The 16,472-nt window shown below is 44.4% G+C and overlaps 1 protein-coding gene across 1 annotated transcript in view; it reads right to left on the reverse strand.

The window, feature by feature from the left end:
• NEK11 (NIMA related kinase 11) overlaps positions 1–16,472 on the reverse strand; it is a 613,419-nt gene that overhangs the window by 247,330 nt on the left and 349,617 nt on the right. Inside the window, exon 9 of the mRNA XM_069211923.1 lies at positions 14,187–14,266. Within this exon, the coding sequence (XP_069068024.1) occupies positions 14,187–14,266 (80 nt within the window). The remainder of the gene's footprint in view (positions 1–14,186; positions 14,267–16,472) is intronic.

The raw sequence follows: 16,472 nt of genomic DNA on the forward strand, positions 1-16,472 counted from the left end.
TTAGTTTGCATGGCCTGTCCAATAGATTGCATTAGAAAAAGGGCATCTCTAGAAGTATGTTATTTACTGAAATGATGATTGGTTCACTAATTGATACATTGCTAGTTCAGTCCTGTCAAGCCATAACCACGTGTAGCCCCAGCTCTCAGCACTCCTTCCTGTGATGCACAGCCCTCTGCGTGCTTCATCTGCAGTGTGAGACCCTTCTCCATTGTTGCTCCATGGACTCCTCTGCGACTCCTGGTTCCTTGTCCAGTGGGTCTCCTGTGGGGACTGCCTCTTCTTCTTTGGACTCTCTGCCTTGCTGAGGGTCCCCTAGGACTCCTCCCATGGGTTGAACCCTCTTGGACCTTGCTGGTCCCTGGCAGCTCCACTTTTGCTATACCACGACTTCTGCTTTTGCCAAGGCTTGTTGGTGGCTTTTCCACACCACTGACCGACTGCAATCATCCATCCGGCATGGGTCATCAACTGCATCCTCTAGGAACTCTTCACCTGCTCCAGGGCAACATTCCTGACCATCTTCGTCCTACCGTCGACTAACTCCTGTAACCACAGCTGGGTGGGTAGTAGCTCCTGCTCCCCCTGGACTCTTCTGTGACTTCTGGACTTGGTCCCCTTCTTCCATAGGTCTTCCTCTTCAGGAATCCACCACCGGTTTCTTGCAGTCTTGTCTGGGTGTTGCATTTTCTTCTTTTCCTTCCTTCCTTTTAGGTGGTTTGGGGAAAATCCAGTAATTTACTCCTTTCTTCCTGGTCGCTAGGGGGCACTGTGGTACTTACCTTTGGGGTTTTGTAGTACCCCCAGCTCCCATCTACACATTCTACTTACCTAGGTGGGGGTCCTGTGTTTGCATTCCATTTCTTTAGTATGTAGTTTGGGCCCCCCCCAGGGTCAATATTGCCTATTTGCATTTGCACGGTTTATTATCCCTTTCTAATCCTATTGCTGATTACTAGTGTACATATCTAGTGTGTTACTTACCTCCTATTGGAAGGTTGCCTCTCTAGTACTTTTTGGTATTTGGTAAAGTACCTTTATTTTTGTAACACTGTTTTCTTTCATCTGTGTAAGTGCTGTGTGACTACAGTGGTATTGCACGAGCTTTGCATGTCTCCTAGATAAGCCTTGGCTGCTCATTCACAGCTAGCCCTAGAGATCCTGGCTTCTAGACACTGCCCTACACTAATAGGGGATACCTGGACCTGGTATAAGGTGTAAGTACCTCAGGTACCCACCACACACCAGGCCAGCTTCCTACAGTGGTCGTTTTGGGATACATCAAGAATGTCCCAAAGGGAGTCAGATGATTAACAGCCATACTCCTTATCCTTGCTAAGAGACAGCTCGCTCAGCATTGGGGAGAAGACCTGTAGCCCTGACCTGTACCCAGCTGCGAGATGCTGTATGCTGCTGTGGACAAATGGAAACATATTGGGACCTTATACCCCCTACTTTTAGGCCTAAATACATTTGGGGCCCACTTGTTCCATATTTGGCACACCAGGAAACCACACCCATCCTGACTCTCAGGCTGCTGCCGAGGACCCTGAGCTGGAGAGTCCTGGAGCATGGGTGTTTGTAGACTGACATAACATTCTGCAAAGTGTCCAATGGCTGCCATTGTGTATCCATGCTATGTTGCATCTTAATTTCATGTGCGGCAACACACCGACGGGGACCTAAAGGCTCTTAGAGAAATGTAGTGTTAGGATCATGCAAGTTACATCTCAACTGTTGTCTTTCACGTACTACACAGACGCGTGCTGCTTTCATATACTACCATGATACTCCTAAATGTATGGAATGTTTGTAAACGTATGCTTTTTCTGCACTTAACCCTGATAGCGTGGGACAAAGCAGTCACGCTTAACCCCTTCGCTGCTAGGCCTTTCCCCCCATGTGCTAAGCCTTTTTTTGGCTATTTGGGGTAGTTCACTCTTAGGCCCCCATAACCTTTTGTCCACATAAGGTATCCATGCCAAGTTTGTGTTCTTTTTTCCCAATATCCTGGGTTGTGGATTAGCCTAGAGGGGACCGAAGAAATGGGCAAAATATAGCTACATTTTGCGTTTTGGGGGGAAAAAATTGGAAAAAAGTGCTGGAGAAGAAAGCGTCTGTTTTTTTCCCTGCAAGTGGCATCAGCAAAGGGTTTGCAGTGCTAAAATCACCATCTTTTCAGCTTTCAGGAACAGGCAGACTTGAATCAGAAAAAAACATTTTTCAACACAGTTTTGGCATTTTACAGGGACATAGACCACTTTTCTTTCTTTTTGTGCTTTCAACCTCTTTCCAGTTGGTGGCAGAAATGGGTGTGAACCTAATGGTGGATCCTAGAAAGCTATGCATTTCTGTGGAGTAGATACAATTCTGAATTGAGCAAGGGGTCATTTTTTAGACCCTTGAAGGTTTTCCTACAGAAGGTAACAGTTGAAATAAAAACAAATATTGAAATTGAGTTGAAAAAAACATTGTAACTTTTTCTAACTATGGTAAATTTTCAAAAGCAATATACCCTTGTATCCGCCAGACCCATCTGGTTGTGGAATATATAGGGATTATACGTTCACCAAGAACCCGTGGTACCCAGAGCCAATAACTAAGCTGCACCTTGCAATGGTTTTTCATTGTGTACCAGGTATACAGCAGTTCATTTGGTAAAATATAGAATGAAAAATAGGTATCAAGGAAACCTATGTATTTGCGGAATAGGCACAAGATATGATATGGAGTTTAGAGGCAGGGGTTATTTGCACATCTCTGAATTTGTTGGTACCCATACTAGCATATGAATTAGAGGGTATTTCTTAAAATTACTTTTTTCTTACACATGGTCTTACATTTGGAAGGTGTAAATGCAGAGAAATACAATTGGTAATAACACTTGTTCTACTATTCTGTGTTCCCTCAAGACTCCCAATAAAAGTGGTACCTCACTTATGTGGGTAGGCCTGGTGACCGCAACAGGAAACAGCCCAAAACACAACATGGATACATCAAATGTTTCCACGCTAAACTGACCCGTTGTACACGAAGCGGCTAGCTGTGGTTTTTGGGCCCAACCTCAGTCGGCACCTAGGGAAACATAGCAAACCTATACATTTTTTAAATGTATAGGTTGCTTCTTTTCACTTTTGTTTTCAATGAAATGACGTCAGCGTGCCATGCGTGCTGCTCGTCATTTCACTAAAAATTTAAAATAGCCTTGGGAATTGGGAAAACTCTTTCCCCGCTCCCTAGCCTGTTTTTACATAAAGCAAGTCACTCATCTGAAAACAGCAGAGGGATTTGCTGGTCGTGTGCAGAGGATATAACGGTTATGTCTTCAGCACACGACCACTGTGGTTGAGGACGTAACAGTTGCATCCTAAGCACGGAAATGGTTAACTTTTAGGCAATGTGCAAACTATTTATGCAGCACACAAACACTGGCAAAGTAAAAATACAACACAAGAAAACCCCCAAAACAATTTAGAAAATAGAGTATATTTAAAAAACAAAAAAAAGGATCCAATCAGTAGCACAGGAGGTATGCAGTCTCAAAGTCTTAAGTCAAAGTAAGGCCAAATAGCACAAAGCACTCACTGTAGTTATCTGGTAGCACGGGACCAGGACAAAGTCACAATTTCAGGCAGACCACCATGGAGCGCAAGCCAGGTACAGGACCAAGTTTGTCCCGCTAGAAGGTGCACCTGATTGTACTTGGGGCTGAAATGAGAGATCCTGTTTCACACCACATCACGCTGCGTCATGATGAGTCATTTCCGATGAGGCCGGAGGGTGCTTTCAATCAGAATCTGCAAGGTGCTGCGAGGTAATATTCTGTATCAAGTTTCATTTCACTAAGTCAGTTTCGAAGCCACCCAAGGGTCTAGGAATGGGGAAGACCTGTTGTGGATCAGAACTCATCAAAGAGAGGCCAGCAGCAGGGCACAGGTGGGTCCAGTTGGGTGTTGCCAGCTGGAAACCTATGCTCCTGTTGGCATGCCAGACTGTGCCGGTCCGCAATGCCGGCAAGCTGGTAGGTTTCCACCACACATCCTGATGAACCTACCTAGAAGCTCCGGGAGCAATGGCATTCTCAATGGCATTCCATGAGGCCCACAAATTCTAATTAGTCGGTCACCATAAGTGAATCCATAGTGTGAGGTTTACTCTTTCTAGTGACACATTTTATTTTGTTCATTTTGCTACAAACCACCGGGCACCACTGTATTCCTCTTAATCAAATCTGCTTGAATTATTTCGATGATGGTTTATTCCCTGGTCCTTATGAATTGCCATTGACTCCGTCTGGAGCAGTTTAAGGCAAGAAACATGTTGACCTTTTGGAGAACCCTGGATTTATTATGATTCACTTAAGTTCTTGTTTGATTTTCTAATTGTGGCATAGGTTGTCAAAAAACCAATGAATAGCCTTCCTTTTTCATTGACTTATAGCCAAGTTGAATTATCTTTCCCCAGTCTACCATCCTTCCTTCAATTAGGGCAAGGGCATAACCCATTCAACTACTTTAGGGTAACAAAAGATCTCTGGCAGTAAGCCCCCTCATGGGGGCCCACTGGGCATTGCAGCTCTCACGAAAGTGAGGAGCATGGCCCGAAGATGAAGCATGCTACCTTGGTGGGTGAGGGATTGTTTATCCGAAAAAGGATTATTTTCCTTGTGGACTGACCTGTAAGTAGACATAACACTAAATTAGGGTTGAACTTATTCCAGAACAGCATATACTTTTCTGTATATTTAGATTGTTAGGGGAACGTTTGCTGGACTATATAATTCCCTCTAACCCCTCTGTTTGTTTTCAGGTCCAATATTCATACTAACGCTGGTCTTTGAAGTTGGAGGATTCCTTATACTACCCCCACATTTGGTTCTGGGAAGTTCTTCTCTTCCCCTGTAAAGGCTTTGAGAAGTCTGTTGTGACAAAGAACAGGGCAAGCCTGGTGCCAGATTCATTTGTGTGTGCAGGAGGCAAAGACTTTTGAAATGTAAGGGAGGCAGAGCAAAGCTTCGCCCCCAAACATCCAGGATGGCCCATCCTCCTCCACACACCTAGTCACCTTTTGTCTCACTATCTGGGAAGAATACAGAAACTGCAAAAGCAGAGCCATTCATAGTCATGTGATCCAGGATACTGGCAGAAGGCACACACGGTTAGAACAAATAAATGCCAATTTTATAAAAGTGGCATCTTCAGAATTGTGACTTAAATCCGTCTCTATCATTACAGAGGATTTTAAATTTAAATTAATTTGACTGCAAACATATACGCTCCCAAACTTAAGTTATCATTTATTAAGTCTAATTAGGTAGCCCAATGTTATCTTATGGGAGAGATAGGCCTTGCAATACTGAATAAAGACTTCAGGAGGTTTCCACTCCCAGAACATGTAAAACTTAAGTACACATGTCCTGTTTATTAAATACAATGCATTCTGCCCTATGAGCCTTTAAGACATACCTTAAGGGTGACTTATAAATATTAAAAAGAAAGGTTTAGGGCTGGCAGGAGGTTTTTTGATAGATCAAAATGGCAGTTTAAAACTGCACTACGGGTTGCAGTGGCAGGCCTGACAAGTTTTATCAGGCTACTTTAGTGGGTGGCACAATGAATGCTGCAGGCCTACTAGTAGCATTTAATTTACAGGCCCTGGGCACATGTAGTAGTACCATTTACTTGGGACCTAAACATAGATTAATTGTGCCAATTAGGTGTAGGCTAGTTGTACCACGTTTTACGGAGAGAGCACAAGCACTTTAGCTCAGGTTAGCGATGGTAAAGTGCACAGAGTCCTAAAGCCAACAAAGACGAACTTAGCAAACAAGAAGGATGAAGGCAAAATGTTTGGGGGAGTACCACCCAAGGGTGTCAGGTCTAACACTTAGGCTAAAGGCTGCTCCCCCAATCTCCATAAAAGGACGTTTTTGTAGCCCTTGATGCAATGCGAGACCCCATTCCCAGTCTTCGCAGGTGGTGCTGATGCGACGTTTATGCATGAACCAGCCCTCGTAGTAGGTTGCATCTTACTCAACAGACTGATAACACAAACCTGGAGTAGCCCAGGTTTTCCTGCATGCAGGTAATATGGAAGGGAGCTACTCTTTCAATTAGGTCCTGGCAGGTGGTTAGGTATTTCAAGAGCCTCTGAAAGCTACCAATGCTTCCTTAATAAAGGGTCTCCAACCATGAGGCTGCCTGGCACAAATATTACGAGTTTGACTCGAAAATGGTGCATTAACATTTTTATTCAGAACGTGATCAAATATGCGAAGTAGAAATCTGTAACCCATAATTTATCTGCAGTGCTGAAAAAAGAGCTAAATATACCATTAATCTCAAGAGCTGCACGAGAACAGAGAGTTATAATTACATAAAATACCAAACATCAATCAAACCCTGAGCCTTTTCCTCTAACTATAAAACAGCTTGTCACAACCATGGCATGGAAATCATTTTTCAATTCAATGTTTAGTTGCGCTTTTTTTGCCATTGGCAGAGTTTTTCATCTACTTACTGTTATGTGAACGCAATATTGTAATTTTCTGTTTCTATGGTATTAGCACTTATGATGCAGTGGCATTTACACTAATTACTGAATGGATGTGCCAAGGAAGAGTCGACACACAGTACAGCAATGACTTGCGAAGGCAGGTCAGTTTTGCACCGTGCCGGATGTGCAAAGTTCGACTAGTGCAAAATAAAGGGGCCAGCAGTGCAAAATCAGCCAGGCAAGCAGAAGGCCTGCTAGTTTACAGACCACGGACTCCCCCTGGTGGAGAGAGACTCCCGGGCCCACAGTCTGTATTAAAATACCGCCAAATGAGGTGCAGTGCGCCTATCGCACCCTTGAACCCCGGTGTCACTGCACCTGCTACATTAAAATCATTGGTGGTTCTCCGAGTTCCTCATTCTGCTCGCCTTTCCTTCTTGCCCCCCTTTCTCTATCTTGCTCTCCTCCACTCTCCTTCATCATTTTAATGTTTTCCTCTCTACCCCCCCCCCTCAGTGTCTCCCTTCCCCCTGGTCTGTCTCTCGCTCATGTTCATCTCCTTCTTCCCCCATCTCCTTATTTCTGGTTTCTTTCTCGTCCTTTTTCTTGCCCACTTTGCTCTTCCTTGTTTCCTTTCTCCTTCTCACTCGACCTTATTCCCTTCTGCCACTTCTGTCACTTTTTCCTGGTTCTTTCACTCTCTTTTGGTTCCACCCTGTTCCCTCTGTTCTTTAGTGCTATCTTATCACTTACTCCCTCTGTACCCCTCCGCCTGAAAAGTAAACACAGCCGAGCCCCTGGCATGCTCCGTCTATTAAATTAATCAGAACAGGCCGCCTCTGAAATAACACGAGCTAGTGCAGGGCAGACTGGGCCTCTCCCACCTCGGGGGCCAGGTACATTGCACGGCTGCGCCAATAGTAGCCACGCCCCCGGAGAGATTAAAAAACAAGCAATTGCAATGCAATGGGTACCACCTTCGCTCGACTTGGAGCTATTAGCGTTGTAAATTCCTAACTGGACTTTTCCTGCCACATAAATTGAAAATGAAAAGTAAAACAGTTGACTTAAGCGAGCCGACTGAAAGCGCCACAGCCGCCATGAGCGTGAGCGCGAGAGTTATTGGCTCCCTGCGTGAATGTCTAGAAAGGATCACAGCTGGGATGTAAGGCAAACCGGATGATGGGCCATCACACACTGTAACAGGAGGAAGCGTGAGGTAGTGTGAAGGCCAGCAAAAAATGTTCCCTTAGTGAAATCGACTGTGGGAGGGAACTCAGCACACAAAGGAGGGACATTTCACAAAATGCACCAATAAAAATGAAGCATTTCAAACAAGCACAACAATCAACGAATAGCGAAAGTGGGCATGGTTAAAAGCCCACAGAGAGATTACAACAGGCCAGAGCGCTTGCACGCTCAACCCTAAAGGTGACCCCATTTAGCTACTGCTTAAATACGATAAAGGACAGTACTGCTGCACCTTTCCAAGAAAGTGGTGGGCCGAATGCAGGGATTGGCTGCATTGAGGTGTCAGTAATCACATCACCAGGTCAGTATTTACTCTTTCAATGGCAAACTGGTTAAAAGAAAGCCACACCCATGGAGCTCTCTCACAAAAGCTGGAAACCTGGTTATTAAAACACATTACATCAAAAACACAAAAGGTGATGGAAGGAATGCTTGCAAATAGTCTAAACCACTGGCAATTGCTCTAGGTAATATGTCAACAAATTGTTTTATGCCCACTGTGCCACTTTAGACAGAGACTAGCCTTATGCATACCAGTATGGACCCTGCTCCTTGTTGGAACAGTTCATTTGAACTGCCAGGCAAGGCATCCTCCACAAAGGAACACAAACATCCCCAAATCAATTTGTGCCTTTTTCTTTTGCGGTATAACTTTGGTCCTGTGGCAAAGCAAGCAAGGGACCAACGTCTGGGTATACCCTTGGCCACATAGGGTGTTATATGCAGCACACAAAAGATGATGGGAGGATGCTTGCAATAAGTTTAACTACTGGTAAGCACCCTGGATTCGAAGAAGCGGGCTGTCATTATGATGAAGAAATCAGAATTTCACAGGGAACTGTTAAGTATTTTTCCATATTTTACAGCAGATCCTTATGACACATGAGTTACATGCCACTGAATTTTGTGCAATAAAAGCATCCAAACTTAATATATATACCATGAGTCAGCTGGTTGTAGGTCATAGACTGAGTTATTTAACATACATATCTTACAACATCTCTTCCTTTACAATGATATTTAATATATGGAAAGCCTCCTTAGATAGATGTTTTTCACAACTTTCTCAGTACGTTCCTTATGACACATGAGTTACATGCCACTGAATTTTGTGCAATAAAAGCATCCAAACTTAATATATATACCATGAGTCAGCTGGTTGTAGGTCATAGACTGAGTTATTTAACATACATATCTTACAACATCTCTTCCTTTACAATGATATTTAATATATGGAAAGCCTCCTTAGATAGATGTTTTTCACAACTTCCTCAGTACGTTCCTACGGTATACAAAGGAGGGCGCATGCACGTGCGAATATGGACTCTCATTTATGGAGCCTGCTTGTTTTAACTCATCTTACCTTGTCAGGCTGGAGTCAATTACTTTTATATCTTGTTTTTTGTCAAACTAAATTTGCCATATAAAATGGCATTTTTGCAGAAAATCCATACAGCAGGTTTTCCAAATTGATCAAAGATGACACTTGCTGTTACAATCGTCTGATTAATGGCTGCCTATTGGAGCCAGTGAGTAAACTCAGCAAGAAAGCACAAAGGTTACATTGGTATGCCTAAATCATATGTTTGTTATTTCAAACTAAGAAGCCACCAGATAAAATAATCAGCTTTGAACCCTACAATGCTAGAGACAGCAAATGGTTGGGTGCGAACAATGTGAATTCACAACTTCTCCATCCAGCCACTCTGATGCACAAATGAGGGGATAAACCATGTGGTAAGTTACCCATGAAGTAACAGCTGAACTCCTTCCATTCTCATTGTCAGGATCTTTGAGCCAATGATGTCACTTTGCATGGGACATGCCAGTATCATCCAGATGACCAGTGGGCGTTGGGAGTCCGCATGTTCATAGGAGCACCAGGAAACCACGGTGGTCAACAAGTACAAGGGAGAGACCATGGTAAAGGGAATGCTTCCAACAGCGGGAAGATAAATAGAAGGAAACGCAGAAACAGATAATGCTGGGATTCAGTTTTACTAGCCCCAGTCCCATCTTGCACGTCCGGTCTCTGGTAGAAGACAAGACGGGCCATATGTGTTGTTCCATTATATAAATAAAAATATGCAAACATCCAATTTGCTTCAGATCACAGCTGGGTACGGCATCAATTACTTAATTCGATCCATCACTCTTTCCCAACATAAAGAGGAGCAAGTCTTATCTCAGGAAGGTAAGTTTGCAAGTACAATCAGTAGGTATTTCCATACCTTTATCAAAGGAAGTTTCCATAAAGTCATAGGCATAGAGAGCAACCACACTCCCTTTTTCCCACCTCCGTAGGCTTTCTCCAAGTAAAAACACAGATCTGGCATAAGGGCCAATCTGCTTCTGATACCCCAATTCCTTAAGTATATAGGGTGTTCTGTAGCCCAGATACTCTAGAAAGGGGTTGTGTGCTCCTTACAAATAGCTATATGATTCCATGTCAGAGACCAAGGAAATGCGACCCAAGAATACTATAGTAAGAAGAAGGAGGAGGAAGGATAGGAATTGGGCATAAAGGAGATTAGTTGAGGTGAGGGTGGAAAGGGGGGCTTTTAGCAGTTTCTTGAAAGTGAGAAATCAGGTTGACTTCTCATTCTACTGGAAGGAGGATGGGATTTCCAGAGGCTAGCCCAGATTCAGAAAATGGGTGTCTTAAGTTAAGGAAGTGTTCCAGACTAGTGTTTGGAGAAGGAGAGAGTTCTTACTACTAAGCACTCTCTCGCCGCAAGAGATGATCAGAGGAGCGTTCAGGTAGGGAAGAATCTTGAGATGAATGACCCTATGAGTGAGACATCAAAATTTAGAATTGGATTTTCTCCTAAGTTGGGATCAAATTTCTTTGCAGAGGAGCTCATCTGAGCCAACCATGAAAAATCACATTGAAAGGTGCGAGAGAGGACATTCAAAGTCTTGTAAGAACTAAGTTGTCATTGTCGAAATAGAGAAGATACTACGATTCTTAGTTGAGAGGTCAGCAGATGCTTTAATTTTCGAACGTGAAGGAAATAATTAACTGACTGGGCCAATTTGTTGATGTGGGGGTGGCATCCTATTTGTTTTGATCCTGAGGGCCATGATTCAAAATTGTTTCTTTTGTGTGTTTAGGAGGGGGAAGTTGTTTGACATCCAGTGTTGCATTATTAGGAGTGAGACCTTCAAGGTGCAGATATCCTTCAGACTTTATGGCCCTCATTACGACCTTGGCGAGCGGCTGAAGCCGCCCGCCAAGATCGGACCGCCGGGCGGCCGCCAATCCGGCCACACCCCCGCCTCGGCCATTGTAGATCCCCGCTGGGCCGGCGAGTGGAAACCTAGTTTCCGCCCCGCTGGCCCCTCAGCCGCAACATAGGAGCCGGTGGTGTTGCGGCCGTGCGATGGGTGCAGTTGCACCCGTCGCGCTTTTCACTGTCTGCTGTGCAGACAGTGAAAAGCTGCACAGGGCCCTGTCAGGGGGCCCTTCTCGACTCCCCGTACCACCAGCCTTTTCTTGGCGGTTCATACCACCAGGAAAAGCCTGGCGGTAGGGGGACTCGTAATCCTCTGGGCAGCGCTGCTGGGCAGTGGTCTTTGACCACCAGGGTTGTAATGACCCCTATATCTCCATGTAGGACTGAGTGTTGTCAAATACTCGTGTATACAGATGTTTGGAAGTGGCTCAAGGTAGAAATTAAACAAAAGCTGTGCTAGAATTGAGCCATACGGTACACAGTGGTTTATGCTGGACACTGAGGAAGATTTGTTCCTAATTTTGATGACATATCTACAATTAAGAAGGTTTGTGTAGAATATACTAAGGACTTAATCACCAGAGCTCCTTCTGTCCTTGTGCAATTTTAGCAGCCCTCTGTGGTGACAATTGCTGTTGAAGAACATTATACCAGAAGGCAGGAACAGGGTTGTCAATGATGAATGTGTTTAAGCACTTTGAAGGTAGCTGTCTCTTTGCTGAAACCAGACCTGACCCATGTTGGTGAGGTGTGAGGAAAGTGTAGTCATTGATTAATTTCAAAAGTTGTACTGACACATAGCATTCAATGGCTTTGCCATGGCAAGAAAGATTTGTATGCTGTTGAATAACAGATTGGTTGAGGGCCAAATGCACCAAATACCATAGCACCAGTGCACCAAGGAATCACTCATAACATAAATAGTTTTAGGGACATTGCTAATTACTTGTTGGTACATTAATGAATAACAGATTGGCTAAGGGACAAATGCACCAATGGGATCCAGTTCTAATATGAAGGGCAGCTCACTTGTAAACATAGAGGAGGGACTAGAGAAATGGCAATGGAAAAAGGCAGGTGGAGGTGTGGTCTAGTTGGTGTGTAGAAAGCCAGCTGTTATAAACAGAACATTTGAAATGGCTCACAGTTTAATGACAAGCCTGTTCTGTACTCCAGCACAGGCTGCAAAGGGGCCAAATAGAACTTGAAATTGTAAAAGTGAGGTGGCTCTACCACTTAGAGAGTGGAGGTTAGCAACTCTGCATGTGCACTTAAAAGGCCAGACATTGGCTGGCCCTTGCAGCAGAGTTGATCATCTCACCAGCTTGCTAATGATGTCTCAAAGCCATGATCAGAATGCAAGCTCCCCATTTCTCCCTAAGCCATTGGTATATCTGCACAAATATGCTACTATAGCATAAGCCTGAAAATAATAGTAACAGGACCCTTCCATTCTTGTACAATATATATTTCTGGTTTTCTGAGTCTATATTTGTATGTCTCTAGGTGTATATGTAAATATGTTGATCTGGGCTGCTGCAAGGAATCAATTGATTGCACCCAACCGGGCAAGATCATGATGAACAGCAAGAGAATGCCAATAGTTGTGGGATGGGTGGAGGCATCCAGCCTTTGGATGTTCCAGCAACAAGGTGTTGTTGGAATAAGGGAGTCTATTGCATCCTTTCTGTAGGTTGCATGATCTCTATAGAGAGAAGAAATTTGTTCCAGTTGTTATAGACTTCCCACCCCTTCACAACTTGACCATCTTAGTTTGGAGAATGGCAAGGAGCATAGCAATGATGGTTCTAAGAGTGCTGTGTGGGTGGTATCTCGGACAACTGGTGTCTGTATGCCAAATCAAATTATGGTGCAGAAAATCTTGAACTGGATGAAGACCTCTGCTGGAAGGCAGCAGCGACTTTTAGAGCCCTATTCAAATGATGATCCTCAGTGATTCATCAGCCTTGTTTCAGCGTAAGATCATTAATACTGTAACATGAACTTCGCTTAGACTGCGTACTAACTCTGCCCCAGCCTGACCTGTGATAAAGGTTTGAATGGATCTTGCAGACTTGGCCTCAGTCAGCATTTTGTCCATGTTGCAATCTAGTTACTAGCAATGATTTTAGACGGCTGCTTGTAGATGTCCAGGGCACACCAGACCTGCCAACACACTGGTGCCATTGTGAGGCTCAAGATATTGTCTCTCTACACATCACCTGGTGAGGAGGCGATATCACACAGCTGAACAGAAGGTGAGCTGGAATCCCCTGTGTGAAGTGCTTCCAGCTCATGTTTGGAGGATCTGCACAGCTGATGTCCATTATGATCCCCAGGACATTGGTGGCAGACTGAGAAGTATTTTATTTAATTTTTTTTACTTTTTGAAGGGGGAGGATGGAAGGAGAGAAGTGTCTCACAGGTCACACAAGGCCAAAACCCTGCCCCCTTCTCATAGTTAAACAAACGTAGGAGGTGTCAGGTTTGATAATGCTGCATATTTTGACATGTTTGTCAGACCCTCAGCTAGATCCAAAAGATCAAAAGACGACAAACTATGCAGACTGTTTTACTGCAAGGCCATACTTAGGGATAGGTGGAAGTTTTCATTCTTCCTGCGGAATTGGCCGAATTAAGTAACACAGAGCTCCGGCCAAATTCTATGTGATGGAATTTTTTGCTGCAGGCTCCAGAAATGCAAGTGAGATTTGGCGTCCCCTAGTGCCATTTTCAAACATGGGCAGTCGTGGTGAGAGGGACGCTTCTCGCATAGATTTACTGCCACTCAAGTAGATTTTCTACTCGAGCTGTAGCAAAATCAACACGAATGACTGCATACTATTAGGCACTGCGTGGTTCCATTCATGCTGATTTTTCAGCATGACATGCATATTTACACCCGTTGGTGGAACTCCACAAAATCTCATGGAGTTTTTATGTAACTCCATGGAATTCTGTGGATTGAAACTCTGTGAGTTCTGACCACCCCTAGCCATACTTCTAGGATCATCCAGGGAGAATGAGCAGAGCAGTTGAGGTCTGAAGCACGACACCCACACACCCTGTGATTTGGGTTTCTTCCTCAATAGGTTTTCTGGGCCAGATCAAAAGATATCCTCTATTGGGTCGAAAGTGGATAGGCTATCACGATAACAATAATAAACAATTGTGTTTGACATTGTGAAAAACAGAAAAACTCACACAGCCATCATGATCTCCTCCTTCTGACAATTCAGGGACTTTTCTTTCATTGTCAGATCAGAAAACTTGCTTTTCAAGTCCTTGAAAAATAAAGATACACTTATTAGAACATTAGTTAGAGAATACGCGTAAAAGTTGATTACATTTTGCTTAATACTAATACAGATGCATAAGTAACTCCTTGACCCCTTATTCATGGAATTTTGATGTTCAGCATTAAGTGACAATCACTATCCACTACCCTTTGGCATTCATTCACCATACACTCACAAAGTTCCACTTTCCACTTTCTGTACAGAGGCCATCACACTGTGGCCTGGCGGAACATGCAGACATCTGCTGTCTCCTGAAAGACATTAGTGCCATGCAGAAGGTAGGGGAGAAAGTAGCTAGTACGAAGAAAGCATCACACACCTTCCACTGCTTCATTTGGGTCTGCGAAGAGCCAGGAGACGTGAAGGAGCTCAGAAAGACAGGAAGATCGCAGCTTACCCTCTGCCATTGTACCACTTGCCTCGGGTCTCCGAAGACCTGGAGCAGTAGGATAGACATGGGATGTGGTAACTTCCCAGTGCTGTGACCTAAAACACTACAATACAACTTTTGAGTGGCGGTCGCCACTAGGTAGTTATAGTTAGGACCTAGCTTCTATAGAAAAATCATTTTTTGACTCACCTATATCTTTGGCACCAGTTAATGAATCTTCACAAAATTTTCCTAAAAAATTTGACGCTCACATCAGTTGCTTTCTAGAAAGCAATTGGGGTGATCTGTCAAGTAGGGGCTGAGAAAAAAGGGGGGATCCCAAAATGTTTTTTCCCCATGCATTTTTCCATAGGGATTTTGAATAGCAATAGCGCCAAACCACTTGACGGAATTACGCCAAATTTGGCAGAAAGATAGCTTTTGGTCCAGAAAGCAAACTTTTTGTTATTTGGTGTAAATCCATTCAGTAGTTTTTGAAAAATTAAAGAAAATCCAAATTGATATATATAGAGATACGAAAGCTCCATGAACCCTCCCGATCTCTTGATGAGATCTGATTGACAACACGTCAACAAGGAAGTGTTGTCAGCCAGATAAAAAAAAGTAAAAAAATAAGAAAAAAGACAAGAGTAGAGTCACCCTGACCCCTTTGCTCTGGTGCTGGGGTCCCAGAGGGACCCTCCAGGGCTTAAAACAAATTTTTTAAAACATTTAAGGCATGGGTCGCCAATTTTTTTAAAAAAAGAAGCGCAGGCTCCCGCTTGTTGTGTAAACAGCCCCCGGTTGGGCCAGGTCCCGGGTGCAATTAAATTTTGAACAAGGGGCTGAAAGCAACCTGGGGACTGCCACCTCCCCGGGGCTTTTAAGAAAATGGATGCAGGGGGGCCACCAGGTCCCCTTGAACCCCAAGGGACCACCATCTCCCCGGGGCACAATTACGAATCAAATGGGGGGGCGCTAGAACCCTCCCCCCCCCTTGCAGCCCTGGAAACCGCCACCTCACCAGGACTCTAAACAAGTATAAGGCGGGGGTCCAGTGGCCCTCACGCAGACCTGGGGACCACCACCTCCCAATGGGCTTTCAATAAATACAGTGAGGGGGCAAGCAGGCTCCCTACAACCTCGGGGACCACCACCTCCCCGGGGCTACAATAAAAGACCCCCGAGCCCCAGGGACCACCACCTCCCCAGGGCAATGCTTGTTGGAGGGGGGGATGCACGGCCCCCCTTGTGGGGCCAATAATGACCCTGGGAACCGCCACCTCCAGGGGCCAGCTCCTTCTATGTCCTGGAGTGCCCACCCCAGGACACAGATGTTTGCTTTTGCTCCCACAACACAAAAGCGAACAAAGTCCGCTTTCTGGCAGCAGGAGCTGTCAAACAGCTCCTGGTAGCAGAAAACTGAGTTTTCATTTGTTTCCCTGCACAGAAATATGTTTGCAGGGAAACAGATTGTTAGACCCGACAGCCTTTGGGTGGTCATCCTCCAACTTTTTGCTTACCTTCCTCACTTTTCTATCACTGTTTTTGCTGGTTTTAGGACTCTGCACACTTTACCACTGCTAACCAGTGCTAAAGTGCATATGCTCTCTTCCTTAAACATGGTAACATTGGTTAATTCCCAAATAGTAAAGTGCATTACATGTGCCTAGGGCCTGTAAATTAAATGCTACTAGTGGGCCTGCAGCACTGATTGTGTCACCCACATAAGTAGCCCCTTAACCATTTCTCAGGCCTGAAATTGCAAGGCCTGCGTGTGCAGTTTCACTGCCACTTTCGACTTGGCATTTAACAGTACTT

The sequence above is a fragment of the Pleurodeles waltl genome, chromosome 10 (assembly GCF_031143425.1).
Source record: "Pleurodeles waltl isolate 20211129_DDA chromosome 10, aPleWal1.hap1.20221129, whole genome shotgun sequence".
Lineage (NCBI taxonomy): Eukaryota > Metazoa > Chordata > Amphibia > Caudata > Salamandridae > Pleurodeles > Pleurodeles waltl.